This window comes from Haemorhous mexicanus, chromosome 3, assembly GCF_027477595.1.
Source record: "Haemorhous mexicanus isolate bHaeMex1 chromosome 3, bHaeMex1.pri, whole genome shotgun sequence".
In the NCBI taxonomy this organism is placed as follows: domain Eukaryota; kingdom Metazoa; phylum Chordata; class Aves; order Passeriformes; family Fringillidae; genus Haemorhous; species Haemorhous mexicanus.
The window spans coordinates 41,152,955-41,170,452 of NC_082343.1; the positions used below are offsets into that span (position 1 = coordinate 41,152,955).

The window sequence follows — 17,498 nt, forward strand, 5'->3', positions numbered from 1 at the left end:
AATTATTTCATCAGTCTCAAAGCAGATGAGGGGAAGGAAAGCTGCAGCAGTGACCAGAGCCCTGTGTCAGCTCCCCACAAAAAAAGTCAAACATCACTGTATTCTGTGCACACCAAACACTGACATTGCTGAGAGCTACTTGTTCAAAGACAAAATATATCCTTTAATAATTCAACTCCCCCTGAGACTCAAGAACAAGATAAGAGGCTAAAACCACCTTTGAAACAGGATATTCAGAACTGCAGGTAACATCCACGTTCATTGGTACAGACCATGATATACCTGATGTGCTTTTCTGCCACCAGGCAGCATAACCACCCTGATGGCATGATGAAAACAGCCCCAGGCTCTCCAGCCACAAACCTTGCATTGAGGCTTTCATCTCACAGCCCTCCTAACCAAATAAAAGACAAAATTTTCTACTGCCTAGCTCAAAATCCAGTGCCCTCCACACCACTTTGCCTACAAGTTCATAGAGATCTTTTTAATTAAAAAAAAAAAATCTTGTCTATTTAAACCTTTTCTACCCTCTCTGTAAGATGCTTTTCAACTTCTAGAAATTGAAATGTACAGAAATTATCAATCTCTTCCCAGTCCTGTATTTTCCTTGTCATTTTTTTAAATGTTCCCATGAGTCACACAGAGGGTCATAGCCATGTAACATTCTAGAGAAAATTAGGACTTCAGGTCTCACCTTTCCAAATCTGTCTGAGATTTTTACACAAAAATCAGAAAGCATTTTTCATAGCTTTTCATGCCATAAATACATTGTTAACTTCAGCTTCCATCTGCTAAATTTTTTCTTTGTTTTGGTAATTGATTTATACTAGAATATCATCCATAGCAGACAACTACTTTAAAAAATTGTTGTGTTCTTCCCTTAAAATCAGTTTTCCCCAGATATAGTTAATATCTCTTCTGCTATGAGCAGCTCTCCAGGTTCTGTCTCCTGAGTCCATTTCAAGTAAACAATTTTTCACACTGACATTTTCTTTAGTCTGTTGCAATTCACATTCCACTGGCCTCTACTGTTCCATCTATGGTATCAGTTAAACTGCATTTTTTCCCCCCACACAAAGACTTTTTTTTGCCAAGGACAAGCAAGTTTCACAGCTTTTGAAACTGAAAGGAACAATCATAACATCCAGCAAATTGCATGAGCCAAAAAGTTTTGCATGGCAAAGCTTTCAGCTCTGGCACAATTGCGACGTATTTTACCAATTTTAAAAAGCCATGTTAATTCCAAGTATACATATATCCTGTTGGTGTTGGACTGTTTCCTAGTAGTACTAATAAATTTATAGCAGATATGCTTTCTGCTGCCTATAATCACTTTTAAGATTCTTCAAGTAGGTTAAGGCCAATTATTGTCCGTAAGGTGATATACAAACGTATAATTTAAGTCATTTTATTTTACACTCTATCAATAACTTCTAAATATGTGGGTGAATGCAATAAACCTCAAATCTCTCTCAAACAGGTAATCTAGGAAAGACCTTAAACTTAACAGACAAAAGAAGGGCTCTAATCCTCCAATTATGTATCTGAACTACAAGGTTATTCTTCATCTGTTGTGCTCCTCATACATGCATTAAAATATACACATCAGCTGACAATATCTTCAGTTTTATACATGAGCAAGACATTTAAAAAAAGAGGTGAGCACAGCCATTCTTTGATTTTATTGACTCCTCCTCTCCCAAGCTGTGTTCGATGTCCATGCAGGATAGAGGAGAAAAATGACAACCAGTCCTTACAAGTGAGTTGTGAACACAAGTAATGTGACATGTATTATCGCCAAGGGAATTTCTAAAAATGCAATGAACAGCACCAGAAAGTGGCAAAGGCTCCCTGCAATACCAAATAAAACAAACACCATCAAAATATAATCCTGGAAAATCCAGTTCCTAATCAATGAAAAATTCCTAATCAATGAAAAATTAGTCGAATATTTAATTTGGCACACACATACCAAATTCCACACATTCATTTATTTTTTTATCCTATATTCCATAAGGGGCATTAACTCAGCACTAATTAATCCAACCTGTGTCGTATTTTATATACACGTAACTGGATTCTCCTGTCATTACACTTTTCAATAGAAACATGAATCCAGTAAAACAACCCCATGCCAAATTTTCACAAAGTCTTTACATGGGTCTAAATCTTTTGTATACAATGCTCAGCAAGTCTGCACTCCTTGTAGAATTTCATTAAAAACTGAATATAAGTAGTTTTGACATATCAGAACACAGAATAAAGCAGTAATCACATAAAACAGTCAGTGCAATTCAATCAAAATTACTGCCAAAGCAGCAAAGGCTATTAATTGGCAGCAAAACCCACATATAAGAAATACACAGACTGACTACATGTCTAATAAAAGACTAGGCATCCACTGGAAGTGGCAAGATTAACTTTTTTCAGCACTGGGTTGCCAACTACAAGCCTCTATAACTTTTCTGCTACTTTTATACCTGTCACTCTTTTTAGTGCTCATCAGCACAGTTCATCTACTTTCTTAGCCACAGAAAGGGACATTCTATATTAAGAAATACTTCCTTACCTAAGTATGATGTGCTTATTTTGTGGAACAAAACCAAAATTAAAACAAACAAACAGAAGATCCAACATAATATTGCAAAGGATCTTACTGATGATAAAATACATTTCATTGCTGTATCTGTTTTACACCTGATATTATACATATCTTGTGTGGAAAACTGCATAGCCTCCTTCTCCTGGGGCAAAGGCTTCAGATAAATCAATCATCACATACTGAGTTTCATACAGTATTTCAAGAAATTGTTTCCATGGCTATTCCATCTGTTGTGCAGGAGTATCAACTACTATGACTGTTTTAATATGACAAGTGGATAAAATTCATCAATAGCTGAATAGCCAGTCTCATTTGCTAAACCAACATAGATGCTTATGATCATAAATCTCTGAAGTGGTTTTCTGTCCCACTTCATTTTTGCTTTTAAATCCTTCAATCTGTTTTTGCTTTTTCAGAAATCTGGACTGAGATACTTTCAACAGCTGGAGGACTTGGAGTCAATATACCACAGAAATCAAAACCAGCTACACAAAAGTACAAACCCACACCAACCTTCACTCAATTCTTAAAATATGTGTATCCAGAGTTTGATAAAAAAAAAATCTTTTTTCCAAATGAAATTAAACTGTAGTGTACTAGCCTGGCATAAACTTTCTCATCCCATCCAATATTCAATAAAGATTTCGAACACAATGATCTGCAAGGTGGAATTTATTTCTCACACACAAGGTACATAGAAATGGAGGAGATATAAATTTATGAGACATACTTTTATACACAGCAAGTCTTCCTTGGTATGCCACTTATCTCAGAAGGAGTAGCAGGCTCTACTTCTGTGATGGAAAGAGGCTGTCAGCCCACACAAAGAAGAAAAGGCGTCATAGTTTATCTTACCAGGGACTAGTACTTAACACAACAGGAAAAGAAAGGGAAAACAAAACCAAACAAATAAAAAACTACAAAAATCCAAACAAACAAACAAAAAAACCCCACCAAGACAGCACTCCAGTTTGAACCTTTATGTTAAAGTGAGCTGCTTTCAAGCTCTTGACTAATAAATAAAGACAAGTTTCTGCCCAAGAAGCACAAAAAACAGTGAGCAAGTATTTTACCCTAAGAAACATAGACAGTTTATTTCACCCTCAGTATTTCCTGAGACAAATCCCTCCTCCCTGAAGACCGTGCTTCACCAAACATCTCAACTTTTCTCCCTATTCTACTATGCTCCTTCTCACTACCAAGAATGCCATCACCAAAGAAACTGTCTTTTCAGGTCACCACTGCACACTTAGTGCAGTTGAATGAGACATTTGAATTAGATTGTATGAATGAGCCATATTTGGGTGAGTTGTAAGAAAGGGTTTACAGTTTATAAGACCATTTTAATCTCCTCTTTTTACTTAGTAATGATCTTTTACTCCTTTTTGCCCTTCTACATCTTTTGTGATTCTGAGACCATAACCACTCCTAATCACACCTTCATAAGTAGTGTTCAACACACCTTCTGGCCTTTTTGCTTTGAATGCTTAAACCTGATGACACAGGCAGCACACAAACACTACATGAACAGCCAGGGCAAGCCTGCCCTGAGTGAGGCCAAAACTGTGTTTCCTACCTATTGACTGCAGGATGAGAACTCAGAGGCCAGAAGATACTTCAAAAAAACTCAGTCTTTAATTTCAATTCAAGTTTGAACAATGAAATTAATAGCAAAGCTGAGCTGAAGGCAGCTAGCAGTTATGATGATAAACAGGAAAGCTAAATATTGCATGAATAGGGGATTGCAGCTTGAGTTGGCATAGGAATTACTGGTGTTCAACCAATTGTGTTGAAAACCAACACCAACACCTTGACACCAACCCTACAGTCATCAGGACACCCTTGGGAATGATTCAAAACTTTTGCTTGGCCTCCAAATGAAATCTTCCAGTCAGCCACAGAGGCCCTGTGAGAATTGTGATTGCTGGAATTAAGCAGAGATCCCAAAATGAGTAAAATCAGTTTCAAAGATGAAGTCAGAAAAGTTGATAAACCCCCACGGAACCAAGACTTCAACTGCAAATGTCTGCAGTGTTTCTTCTGCTAAAGTGACGCGAGGATATGCTTCTGAGGAAGTAAAATATGACTGAAACATGCCTTGATAAAGAAATGAGGGTGGGGTCTCACGGTCCAGGACTAGGCTGGACTACAAGGCAGAAAAAATTGCCCTCAACACTAACAAGCCAGTCAATCCTGCACACCTGAAAGCCCTAATTCTCCTAAAGACATCCATAAGGGCTCAGAAATTCCTCTAACTGTTCTTAGAGTTTCATCTTTAGCTTCGGTGGACTAAAGGCTACTACCAGACTGCACAGCCCTAAAGGCTACTACCAGACCATCAGACCTTGACCCCTGTTCAATGAACACTTCAGCTCTGTTCCCCCAGCAATAAGCTGATTCCAGGGCACTAAGATTTTTCTTTTTTGGTATAGTATGCTTTTTGCAGTTTATTTCTCTGCACCAGTGTATCATAGGCCATATGAGCAGCAAAGTGCCAAATGAGAAGCAGAAAGGGCAAGAAGGAAGCAGAGCAAGGACTCAAGGGAGCCTTTTCAGCAGCTCCTAGCCAGCACATCAGGTAAGTTGTCAAGCAGATCCATAACCCACTTCAAAACAAGAATGGCTGGGGCCGAGAGACATGCAGAAAATTCTAACAGCCTCACCCATCTAATTTTGGATAATTCAAAACAGCTGTTGCAACTGTTCTGAAGACAAGATTCTTCAAGGGAAAAGAGCATCATTCCATACACCATATAGGCAAAAGCACAGAGTGGCTTTTGAGGACACTTAGTGAAAGTAATCTCTAACAATTCATGAATTCCAATACTTATGTGCAAGATATCAGTAACAGTTCTTAAAGAATTTAAACAATAAATTCCTAATGCAGTACAAAACTTTGAGCAACTTACACATAATTAAAAACTTTCTTCAGGAAATATCTGGAACTAATTGTGTTGTTACATTACCTAGAGGTTACCATATTTTAATCACTCATGTTTTCCCTTCTAGTGCTGATTATAATTTTGTACTTGCACAATTACAGTTCAACCTAAGGAAATGCATACTAAAGACAATCCAATCCACAAACTTATTTTCATCATTATATCAATAACCACAAGCAAAGAGTATTTATGCAGAGCATATCAGTATTTTAAAACTTTAATATTAGGGACTGCACCATGCAGAACACAAATACAGTATCAGGTGTGCATAGCAGATACACAGCAAAACCTAAATTGAGTAAAATCTACAAGAATGTTAAAACTTAAATGGTCAGACACAGCTTGACAAGACAACAATTTTGATACCATACCTTTCAAATTACAGAGCAGTATAAGCATGAAAATTGTATACACAAAATCCCAACACAGTAATAGCTTTAGGGCCCTTTAAAGCATGTCTAAAATTTTCATTTTCCATAAATAACAGGCATGGCAATAAAAACTCTTGACCTGGGAGAATTTATTTTTAACAATGCCTCTCCCTTTTCTGTTTCTCCTGTTATTAACAGGAGCAGAGCCAGGTTGGCAGCAGCAGACATGAACAGTCTCAAGACCACAAGGCAGGGGAGGAAGGGAAGGAGATTAGCAGTGACCCGTATATTACTTAAAGCAAGCCCACAGTATTCAAAGCAGTGAAGAGGCACCAACTGAAGACCAAAATGCTATGCAATGGAAAGAAGGGTTTACAGCTAACAGAACCTGAATTACATTCTCAAAACAAGCCTCCAGGATAAACAGTCGGTCAAAAGCACCTACCAAGGGATATTGCTAACAGTAACACACGAAACTCCTGGTCCACTAAAACTCCTGGAACACTAAAAAGGGTGCTGTGAGGGAAGTAAGCCAAACTAACAGGGAGGCCAGGACAACAACTTAGGAATGCTATCCTGAATGCCAGAGCTTCCTTCTTCCCCCTACTTCAACCTGACTCCAAACAGAAGGAATGGGAGGTGGAGCATAATTTCTCCTCCAGACCTTCTCTGGACAGGACACTGCAGGAAAGCACAGTCTATGTCCTCACTCTCTCTCACAGAAGACTTTACTGGCAGCATGGGACAGCAGCCTGAAAGCCACTTCCATGGCTCCAGCTGGCATGAGGGCAGAACAAAAACCATTTCTATACTGCTTTTCATAAAGTTGCTTCAACAATATGGGAGTAAGTTCAAATGGGGAAGGGAGAGTCTCTTCTAAGGAAAATGCTGCCTTTTTTAAGGCTGTCATCCAGCTACAGAGAGAAACCTTACTGGTGGTGGTGGTGTTCAATTTCTCAGATCTTGGGAAACACTCTCACAAATGTACACAGAACCTGAAATTATGATACTTTGTATAGCTTCTGCTTCACATATAATTTTGTTTCACATGCTTTGCTCTTAGTTCACACTTCAGATATTCCAAGAGTCAGTGCTGCAATTTCACTCCTAACTGTCAGGATGCTCCATCAAATTTTAGCATATTATTCCCAGGATTATCCTATCCTGGAAGCACAAAAACATAATTGCTCCTAATACTTACAATGTGATTACACACCTATCCTCTACTCCATAAGAAGTTACACATCTTGAAAACTACTGGAACTCTGTCTAGAATTTTGACTGGCACTGAAGGAACACCAAACACATCATATATCTCACATTTTAAAAACCTTCTTGACTTACTGACACGGCACCAAGTCATGCTGACCAACTTTATTCATTAGGGTGGTAAGTCTAAAAATTATGTTCTGACATATCTTTAAGAAATTTTGAAAACATTGTTGTTCCATTCTATAAACAACCATGGACAAACAATATTCTACAGGAGGGAAAAAACCCAAAACATCTTTTTATACAAGCAAACTATAAAACATGGATATTTGGATATTGTTTTATATTGAAAGAACTGTAATACTTATCTCCATTTGATGACAACTGATGAAAAGTTAAAAGAATGAAAGAATCAAATATTTGTTTTCCACACTCTAGAATCTTGTAGAGCAAAATATACCTATACTAGGAACACCTAGAGCAACAAGACAGGATGTTTTCAAGAAATTAGCCTAAATTTAAATCTATTTCTTTATTAACCAGCAACAGAAGTATTTTTCAGATATAAACATGGAGGCAGTGTAGATTTTACAGCTTTGTGCATTACTGGAAGTAACACATATGCTAAATATCACCTAAAAAAAAAAAAAGCATTCATTATCTTGCAACTAATCACCCTGCAAAGCTGGAAGCAGCAGAACTTGGCTGCTGTGCTAAAAGGCTCTCTCTTTGGTGCTTAAGGAAGCATCTTAGCTATAGGTGAATGACAGAACCTTCATGGAGAAACTCCCACTGCTAAAGAGTCAAAATAATGAGCTCCTCTCCTCTCTTGACCTCCCTGCTGCAGTGTGAAAGGGGCACACTCGAACAGTCAGCAACCAGCTCTCCTCAGGCAGAACCACACAACTCTAAGCCATACAGTGGTAGGAATGATCACGCAATCACAACCAACCCCCTTGTCACTCTGAGTCAAATCCTGCTTCTCTCCACTTATAAAACTGCATTTAGTTTTGTACCTTCGGGCTGCCATTAACTTTGACACTCTACACTTCAACAATGGTATGCCAACTTTCATGGTAATGAAATAACTCAACATTGTCTTAGTAGCAGTAATTGTATTAGCAGGGATAATAATAACAAAGCAGCCAATTTAAGAGTGTGTCAATGCTGAAGACACAGGACTGAATGTAAAGGTGTTTCCATTTGAATATTTTTAAATCAGGTGAAATCAAGCAAGGAGAAGACAACTGCTAGCCTGTGTTTAGTATACTGTAATCACCCAACTATTCAGCTTGGTTATATTTCCCATATACTGCAATAATGTTTGCATTCTCATCTAGCTTATCACCACTCCTAGCTATAATGTTTTTTCTCTTTTTAAATATGTTTAAAAAACTTGTAGCCATTCAAAAATACATTCATACTTCCCCTTAACCCACTTCCAGAGTCTGAACCTCTGACCTTACCCAAACAAGAAACACTAATGCCTTTTATTTCATAGTCTATACATAATGTTATTCATTACTTATTCTCATATATTAATTTTCCTTAAAGGTATAAATGGTATAGCATTTTGAAATAGGGTGGTGTTACCTCTTTTTCCCTACTTTTCCTGAGACTCATATTCTATAAAGTTTGTTTGCTTGCTCCTAAGTATCAACTAAGACTTAACTATTCTTGCAATGGATTCTTGTAACTACAGGGCATCACAGAAATGTTTTGTGAAAAGTAAACAAACACCAAAGATATCACTGACTTCACTTTGATTCCCTATCTATAACAGGCTGGGTATATTTTCAATTCAAAATCTACAAGTCAGACCAACATTAAAGAGGTATTAAAGTGCAGAAGAAGCCTTAAAGAAAACTTAATTAGTAATAGAAGAAAAAATCTTTTCTGTTGCATTCCCCACGAAATTGTCGGAAAAAGATGCTGGCCATTCAAATTTTGTCACACTACAGATACTCTTGCAAAAAACATACCATCATGCAATGCATCGTGTTCTACCAAGACACTGCTTCCACAGAAATACACACTGCCACCACTCAATTAAAACTTGTATTTCAGAGCAAATCTTTATTATGTATCCTATTTCAGGGCAGTATTTTTTATAATTACTATCAGAATACCATTCAAACAGCTATGCTATTGTATTAAGCCATCTACAGCACAGCATTTTAACCCAGCCTTGTATTAAAAAAAAAAAACAAACCAACGTGAACCTCTTCATAAGAAAATACAGGGTTCTATTTGAAGTAAGAAGAAATCACAAAAGGGGAGACAATGACAAAAATCTGCCATCTGCTCTACGTACAATGTAGACCTAAAAAAAAGACTGAAAAATTTATTGTCACTATAAAAACAGTACTAACAGCCCAGTAAAATAAGGAAGGGCTGTAAATATTTCTACCATTAGATGCACAAAGTGTGGGCGTGTGTGTATATATATTTATATATATACACACACACACACACACACACACACACATACATATATATGTTCTTGGATAGAAATACTTTAGCACTTTAAATCCACAATAATATCCACTTTAATCAAGGTAAGACTAAGCAGAACTACTGCACTACCTGAGCTTTCCTTTCTAAAACAGAGCAGCAACCCGCCCCCAACAGCCAACCTTACCCTGCTTTGGTACAACAGACCCTTGCTGCAGGAACTTGGCCAAGGTCACAATAAGTCAGCACCATCACAAGCTTGTGACCCCAAATCCTGGCTGCCTCTCAGCAGGCAGTCCAGAAGGAAGATACTCTGCACTTTACTACCCATCTTCTGGCTCACCCAGCACTTCTCATACAGCCTAAAACTGCATCAAACAACATTCACTACTACAAGCAGAGAGACAAAAGTATAGAATTACACATCAGTGTAAAGCCTCAAACATTAATTGCATATATAAAAGGATTGCTAAAAGACTAAATCAATGTTAAGAGCTAGACTTTTTTAAAATTTGTGTTCCTGTACTGCCACCTAAAGATCAGAGTGAAAAACAGGAACAGAAGTGGACAACATGACTTTTATCTTTATCCTTGGAAGAGAACCGTAAGGTTTTGCTAATACCTCACTTTGAAAAAAGAACACACCAGATTCAGCAGATCAAAACCAGATTGATGAAACAGTTCTATTTCACATCACAGTTTAGCAGTCCTTTACTACTTGCCTAATTTCTATGCATTCAAAAAAAAACCCCCGAACTCTGTATTGATGTATATATATCCTTTAATTAGATAAATGTCAGCTTGGACAGTCATAATCTATAAACTCTGTTTACCCACAGCATATTTTGCAAAGGAAGACGGATTGGTGGAAATATATTTTTGACTTCCTTATTTACTTTTTTAAATTTAACCGCTATCACTATATAGAAAAAACCCCCAAAACCACAAATTAATAGCCTCTTGTGATATAACAAGCTGGTAATACCATTATTTCTCCCAACAAAACATGACCTGGTTACACATCTACATTCAAACACCTCAGATTCACTTTTATTTCACCTATTGCTGCACTCAGCCTGTCCTCTAAAGTCTGCAGCCTCTCACAACTTCAAGCAGAAAAAGTTCAGTCACCACCCCAAAGGGCTTTCATATCACGAGTCAGACTTCACAGACACAACAGGTAAAAATCTTTTGAGCTTGGTGTTTTTCGGGGGTTTTTTTTGACAGGTTTTTGTTGGGTTTTTGGATTGGCTGGGGTTTTTTTTTCAGTATGCTGAAGATGCAAGATGCATCTTATAAGATGCTAGCATCACCTGGAATAGACTGTCAATTTCAGTTTTTTCTTTGAGTAAATGAAACCCATATTCTCACGCCTGTAAAGGACATGAAGCAAACCACCTGGACTGTTTCTACAAACAAAGCTTCGAATATTTTCAAAATAACCCCCTTCCCTCCGCCCAAAAAAAAAAAAAAAACCAAAAAAACCAAAAATCAAACGAAAGCAAAAACCTAAAGCAGAAAAGTTAGCGGTATCGAATTTTCTCCTGTCTCGGCAAGCAATTACACAGGGGTTTGGCTCATCTAGCAGTATGTTTCAGGTATTAATACACAGATGTTCCTTTAACAGCTCTGCCACAAACCAGCTTGCTGGGAAACCGCTCTAGTTTAAAATCCAGCTTTGTTTGTTTCCTTCTAAACAAACACATCAAGTTACCATGTGTTTGTCAGTTTCCACTTGCAGGGATACTCAGCAGGAAGGCAGGCATTTATTTACGGCATGTCTCCAACCCACGTGCTTTTTAGCGGGAAAAACCCGGCCAGGCGGCACGGAGCTCCAGGGGGCCGGTGCCTGCCCAGCCCTGCGCGCCCCCGGGCACAGCTCCCCTGGGCCCCGCCGGGGCCCGGACCCTCCCAGCACCGCCGGCCCAGCGGGAGCACTGCGCGGAGCGGCGGCACCGCACCGAGCCACGCCGACACCGCCGCCTCCCCCAGCCTGGGAAACCTCCCCAGGAACAGCAGCGCCTGGGAGGAGGCGACATCTTCAAAAAAGCCGCTTAAAAAAAAAAAAAAAAAACCAAAAAAAAACAGTTAAAAACAGCGGCAGGAAACGGCAAGCCCCGCACCTCAGCCCTGGCAGCACACAGCCGAGGGACTCGGCTCAGCCCGCTCCTCTCCGGAGCACGCACTCCCTTCCCATCCCGCCCGCCAGGCACAGCCGGCCGCTCTCCGGAGCACGTATCGCCATCCCGCCCCGCCAGGCACAGCCGGCTCCTCTCCGGAGCACGTATCGCCATCCCGCCCCGCCAGGCACAGCCGGCTCCTCTCCGGAGGACAAATCCCCAATGCGCCCCGCCAGGCACAGCCGGCTGCTCTGCGGGAGCTCCCGCCCGGCCCGCAAGCACGGCGCGGCCCCGCCCCGGCGGAAGGGGCGGCGCTGGCTGCGGAGCGGCGCGCTCCTGTCGGTACCTGCGCAGGCAGCGCTCGCACACGCTGCCCAGCTGCTGCTTGCTGAGCACGTAGGCGAAGGGTACGTCGCGGTAGAGCAGCTCTCCGGGCCGCACGCTCTGGCGGGAGCGGAGGCCGCTGCCCTTGCCCGGGCTGTGGAACCGCTCCAGCGCCGCCGACTCCATCCTGCCGCGCGCGCCGCCACCGGAGAGGAGAGTGCGGCCGCCCCGCCCGCCGGCACGTGACCGGGCGCGGCCGCCGCCATCTTAAATCAGGGCAGGAGCCGGGCCCGCGGGGATGGAGCCGGGATTGCGGCATACGCGTGTCCTGGGCCAGCGCAGCACAGCCACACTGACAGGCGCGGGGCAGCACTTTGCCTGAAGAGGCAGCTAATAATACATACTACAGAATCCCAGGGTGGGTCTGGGTGGAAGGGACTGCAGTGCGTCATCTGGCGGAACCTCCCTGCTCAAGCAGGCCCATCCCAGAGCGCATTGCGCAGGAGTGCATCCCGAGGGATCTTGAATATTTCCAGTCAGGGGGACTCCACAGCCTCTCTGGACTATCTGCTCCAGTGTTCAGTCATCTGCACAGTAATGAAGCTTTTCTTCATGTTCAGGTGGAACTTCTGGGAATTAGTTTCTGCCCCTTGCCTCCTTTCCTATTGCTTGGCACCACTGAGCACAACCAAGCTCCATCCTCCGGGCACCCTCACTTGAGATATTTACAGCAAAATATTAAACAGCTTAGTTTACAAAGGAAGGAATGTAATAATGATTCAGTCAAAAGATGTGGATGCCATGGGACAGGGAGAGAGAAATAGCAAGCGTTTCTCACAGCGGCTTTTGAGAGATTTTAGGGTGTTGGAAAGATGTGATAACCTGTTGACTATAAACAACTTGCAGGTGCTGTTTCTCTACCTTGTTTTTCCGTTCCTCTCAAGGACAGTGCGTGAGAAAGATGTTTCTGTTAGTTAGCCAATAGAATAGAATCTATCGTACCACTCTATAAAAACCGTGTGGTTCGTTTGAATAAAGCGCTTCTTCGCCTTTGCTACGATCCTGCCTCTCGTCTGTTCCTGCCCTGACCCCAGCACACGAGCAACAAAAAGACATCCCCGAAAAGGACATTATAATTGTGAGCTGCCATCTATATGTATTTCTGGATCTCACTGTGATCTGAATACAGAGAAATATGACTGGGCCAGTAGCTGCACCTACACTCTGGTGTTTCTCACTGAGAATGCACCCCATACACCAGATTACTTTTTGTCAGAACCATGAATTAGGCCAGATAAATGACAACAGAAAAAGCAAAATTTGCAGAATTAAATAAGAGTATTAATCTGAAATGTTGCTGCTCAAAGCCCGTGAAATAAGTGCTTTCTGTATGGGTCCGCATAACTTTTATTAATTTATGAGATTACACTCATGGTGAAGGCTAAATGTGCTAAACTGCAGATCGACTTTGGCTGGTTTTCCTTATCACGCCTATAGAGGGAGGTAGGGCTTGTGTTTTGGAAAGGAGTCTTGATTCATGCTGTCAAAGAACATTGAGACATAGACCTTACAGTTCTGCCAAGCAGCTGTGCTAAAACCACTCAGTTTTGTTCTCAGTAACTATTATTTCAGTCTGCAATTGTTTTCATCCAAGTTGCAACAAGGTAATAAGGAATGGCAATATGCATATCTAAAACGCTGCTATTAGGAAGAACCAAGGTACCTAAAGCCAGAGGATTCTCACAAAAAATATGTTTTGACATTTGCTTAATGCTGCAATGATGTAATTCATTACCAAAATAACTGGCAGCAATCTAGCTGTTAGTGAAATCATTATGCATGTTACTGTGCTTATCTTTAGCTCTGCTAGCAAGTTTTTTAAATATGTTAAATTACAGTGATATTGTGAGTTTCTCAAGAATTAACCTTATTAGTTATTAAACTGTTAGGCAATTAGCTCTGTATTTGGCCTGTATGCTTTACTTCTTCACCGATTAAATGTTCTGCATTTTCCTTTCTATGCTGTTGTAATTTCTAAGCACGCATCACCCAAAACCTGTGCCAAAAATAAGCCCAGTAATAAGAGAAGTTAACATCTGCCTCTATTAGTGGATAAATTTAGGAAATGAGTGGTCAAACAAAAAGCATGAACCTAAAGGCCTACCCATGAACTGCAAAAAGTGCTCTCAGGGAAGAGCTAATATAAATATATATTACCAGATGTAATTTTCATTATTTTCTCTTTTTTTTTCTTGGCAGGTTTTCTCACTTATACGTCCAGTAACACAAAAATCCTTACCAAGTACAAAAATACATCGGAGGGAATGCCAGTCTTCTATCTCACTGTCACACAAACAAAATGAAAATCACAACCTTGAAGAGCCCAACTACTCTAAGAAGATCTGAAGTATGTCTATCTGAAGAAAGGGACTTCCATCAGCTTGGCATAAGCTGTACAGGAAATAAGCCACAGAAACTTGAAAACAGCTTTTAGTTGACATTGCATTCCAAGTGCTATGAAAATATAATTGCACTAATAGAGATTTTCTGTAAAGATAAGCTTTCAAACATATCATTGAACATTTTAGATATCTGGACTTCTGTGTGAAGGGCCTGAAGAACTGAATCTGGGTATCTACGCCTACAGGTTAGTGACGAATCTGCCTAGGAGGGCCATCCAACAATGGTGATCAATGGAAAGCCCACCTTGGATGTTTTTGGAATCATCAGTCTGAATTTTCTCGAAAGCATAATGATAGTAGGGCTGTATATCCCAGCAAGTGCTTATTTAGCCTAAGAATATATTTAGTTGAATTTAATCCCTGTTATCAGCATGGTATTTTTATATGACCAAGTCATACACAGACCTAAACAGGTCAGACTTCTCAGCCGCTGTTTGAAGTGCATGACGCATTCTGGACGGAAGAAGCTGTCAAGGAGTGTAATGAGGGCAGTTTTGAAGGAAATATCACTTAATTGTGGCTGATGCTGCTGAATTAGTCATACATCCTTACTGCCAGGAGACACCATCATGGAGCTTTAGCTCTTCTATCTCAGGACAGCATGTTTTACAACATGAATTTAGATAAACAGCTGCAGTAATGAAATAATTCAAATTCTGCTCCCTACTCATAAATGTGCAATAGCCATTCCAAACAACACAGCACAAAATGGATTTTTTTTTTCCCCTGGGAGCAAAATATGTCTCAAAACACAAAATGTTAAATTTTGGATTGTACAAAACTGGTGTCACTAACAGCATAGAATAGCTATCAATTAATTAGATGAAAGCTTGTAAGTACAGACAAATCTTTTATGAACACGTATCTCTTGAAGAGGTCTCTTCTGAGTTGGTGTGCTAGTGAAAAATTGATTCTAGAATGTTAAATTAAAAATCACTGCAGAAGCATTTTAAGCACAAATTCATAATAAATTTCACATAGATTTCATCTGTTGATTTTTTTACTGGTTTACCAAACCATTCTACTTTATTTGTATCTTCCCTGCCCCAAACATGTCAATTTCCTTCAAATGACAGAAGCAAGCTCAGGAAGTTCTGAGCTATTTGTTTTTTTGGGGTCGTATCAATAGGATCAACCACATCAGTGCCTAAAGACTTACACCAAATGAAACTGTAGATTACTGATAATGTATCTTAACTACTCCTAATTTCCCTTGGGCTCCCTGTGCTTACTGCATGTTGTGTTCTCTCTGCTGGGGACAGTCAGTGTGCCTATTTTTAGCAGTGACAAGTTAAACAGCCCACACAAGGAAAGATGCAATAGCTGTTAAACAAGGATATCATGTGAGCGAACAAACATCTCCCCGTGACTTGTCCTTTCCAGAAAAGTTACTTGTTATTTCCTTTTTTCCGACATCTACAGAAGAAAGGTATGGCTTTGCTAATTACTACTGTCTTACAAAGCTCAGGTCAGAGTTTTCAATCTGCAGCCCCACAGATTGTGTTCAGTCTGACAAAACAATTAATTTAACATGCTTCTCAGGAAGCCTCAGTTTCTTCCTATCACATTTGCACATCCTAAACTATACCACATAATCTGTTTCTCAAGTTTTATGCTGATATTTCCATCAACATTATCATTAGCCTGCAAGGCTGAGCTCTAATTATTAAAATGTCCAATGCTGAACAGGTTTACAGCCAGTACAGACACATTCCACCTTAACAACCCCTTATCACAGCATCTACTGCAAGGTCACAAATGCTTCTTCTAGATCAAAAGTGAACTGACTACGGAGTTCAGCTTTACTGACCTAATTCCAAGTGGCAAAATTTCTCATTAACTGGACCAAGTTTGTTCCTGTCTCTGTTTGTGTTTGTTATGATTTAAATATAAGTAAGTAGGAAGAGCTTAGGCAATTGCTAGCATAGTCATAATTTTCTTTCTCAGACAAATGGCACAAGTGATGAGGGCCACTAGAAAAGACTTGGCATCTCTAAAGTTACAATCAATATACCAGCTATGATATAGTGGTGCTTTAACAGGGAATGCCAAACACCATTTTTGGACAGCTCCTCAAAAAAAATGGAAGAGTGAGAGCAACACTTAAAAGTGTTCTACTAGATAGTACAACACATGTGGTTCATCTTTCAGAGGTTCATGTTTAAATCAGGCTCGAGGGAAAAAAAAAAGACAGTTTTGCAAAGGAAACGAATACAAATAGTACAACATTGGTTAAAAATTGTTGTCATCTGATTGCAGGGGTTCCATACTGTTGTCTCCTTATCACAAAAGTTTCATAGCTTCTTGGTATTTTGAGCTGCTCCTCCAAGCACTGACTCTTTCTTCTTCACACAGTAGCCAACTGACTCCAGTTCCTTCTCAACTAGCCAACCCACTCTTTTATAGCACCCTTCTTCTTATTGGTTACAGCAGTGGCCTGTTAAAAGTCAGGCCTGTTCCTAATCTTTGATAATTGGCCCAGCTGCAACTCCTTAGGGGTTAGATTACTTTCTACACTGTCCTTATTTTCTTATATTCTATCCCCCTACAAAAAATGGTAACAGAAATGTATGACAAGGCTTTATGTAAGTTTAAAATTTGAAAGTGAAGTGGAAGTTGAACATTATCCTACAAAAGCTAAAATCCTGCAACAGTAGGAATTACTGAGTGGATAGCATCAATTAATCAAATATATAGACCTACTTAATTTTCACTCCCTGGGTATTTATTCATATACAATAGTCGTTTTCACATTTTCAATATTTTCCATGAATACTAAATTCCCTTTTATAATGGCAGGCATTTCTCTCTCCATTTCACATTTGTGATCAGGGCTAAACATTGCTTACACTTGGCCTTAATAGTGGATTTCTATTGAGCATTAAATCTCATTTCAAGTCTCCAGTTAAGCAATATTCCTTCCATTTACAGACTCCCACTGCTAGTCTCTGCATTGGATCATTAAGTACTGCTTTGCAACAGCATCAAAATAAAACAATTTATTTTTCTCA

General features: G+C 39.9%; 1 protein-coding gene and 1 long non-coding RNA gene across 3 annotated transcripts in view; one reads left to right on the plus strand and one right to left on the minus strand.

The window, feature by feature from the left end:
* The window catches only part of SMYD3 (SET and MYND domain containing 3), a 385,772-nt gene extending 373,518 nt beyond the window's left edge, over positions 1-12,254 (minus strand). Inside the window, exon 1 of one of the 2 annotated variants that reach the window (XM_059841476.1) lies at positions 12,048-12,254. In XM_059841476.1, the coding sequence (XP_059697459.1) occupies positions 12,048-12,211 (164 nt within the window). In that variant the 5' untranslated portion in view covers positions 12,212-12,254. The remainder of the gene's footprint in view (positions 1-12,047) is intronic. The other variant, XM_059841477.1, reaches the window with a different exon arrangement.
* Positions 12,255-12,306: 52 nt separating this feature from the next.
* Positions 12,307-15,474, plus strand: LOC132324878 (uncharacterized). The gene is made up of 2 exons (XR_009485757.1): positions 12,307-13,163; positions 14,285-15,474. It is a non-coding gene; the product is annotated as an uncharacterized LOC132324878 (long non-coding RNA).
* Positions 15,475-17,498: the final 2,024 nt, after the last annotated feature.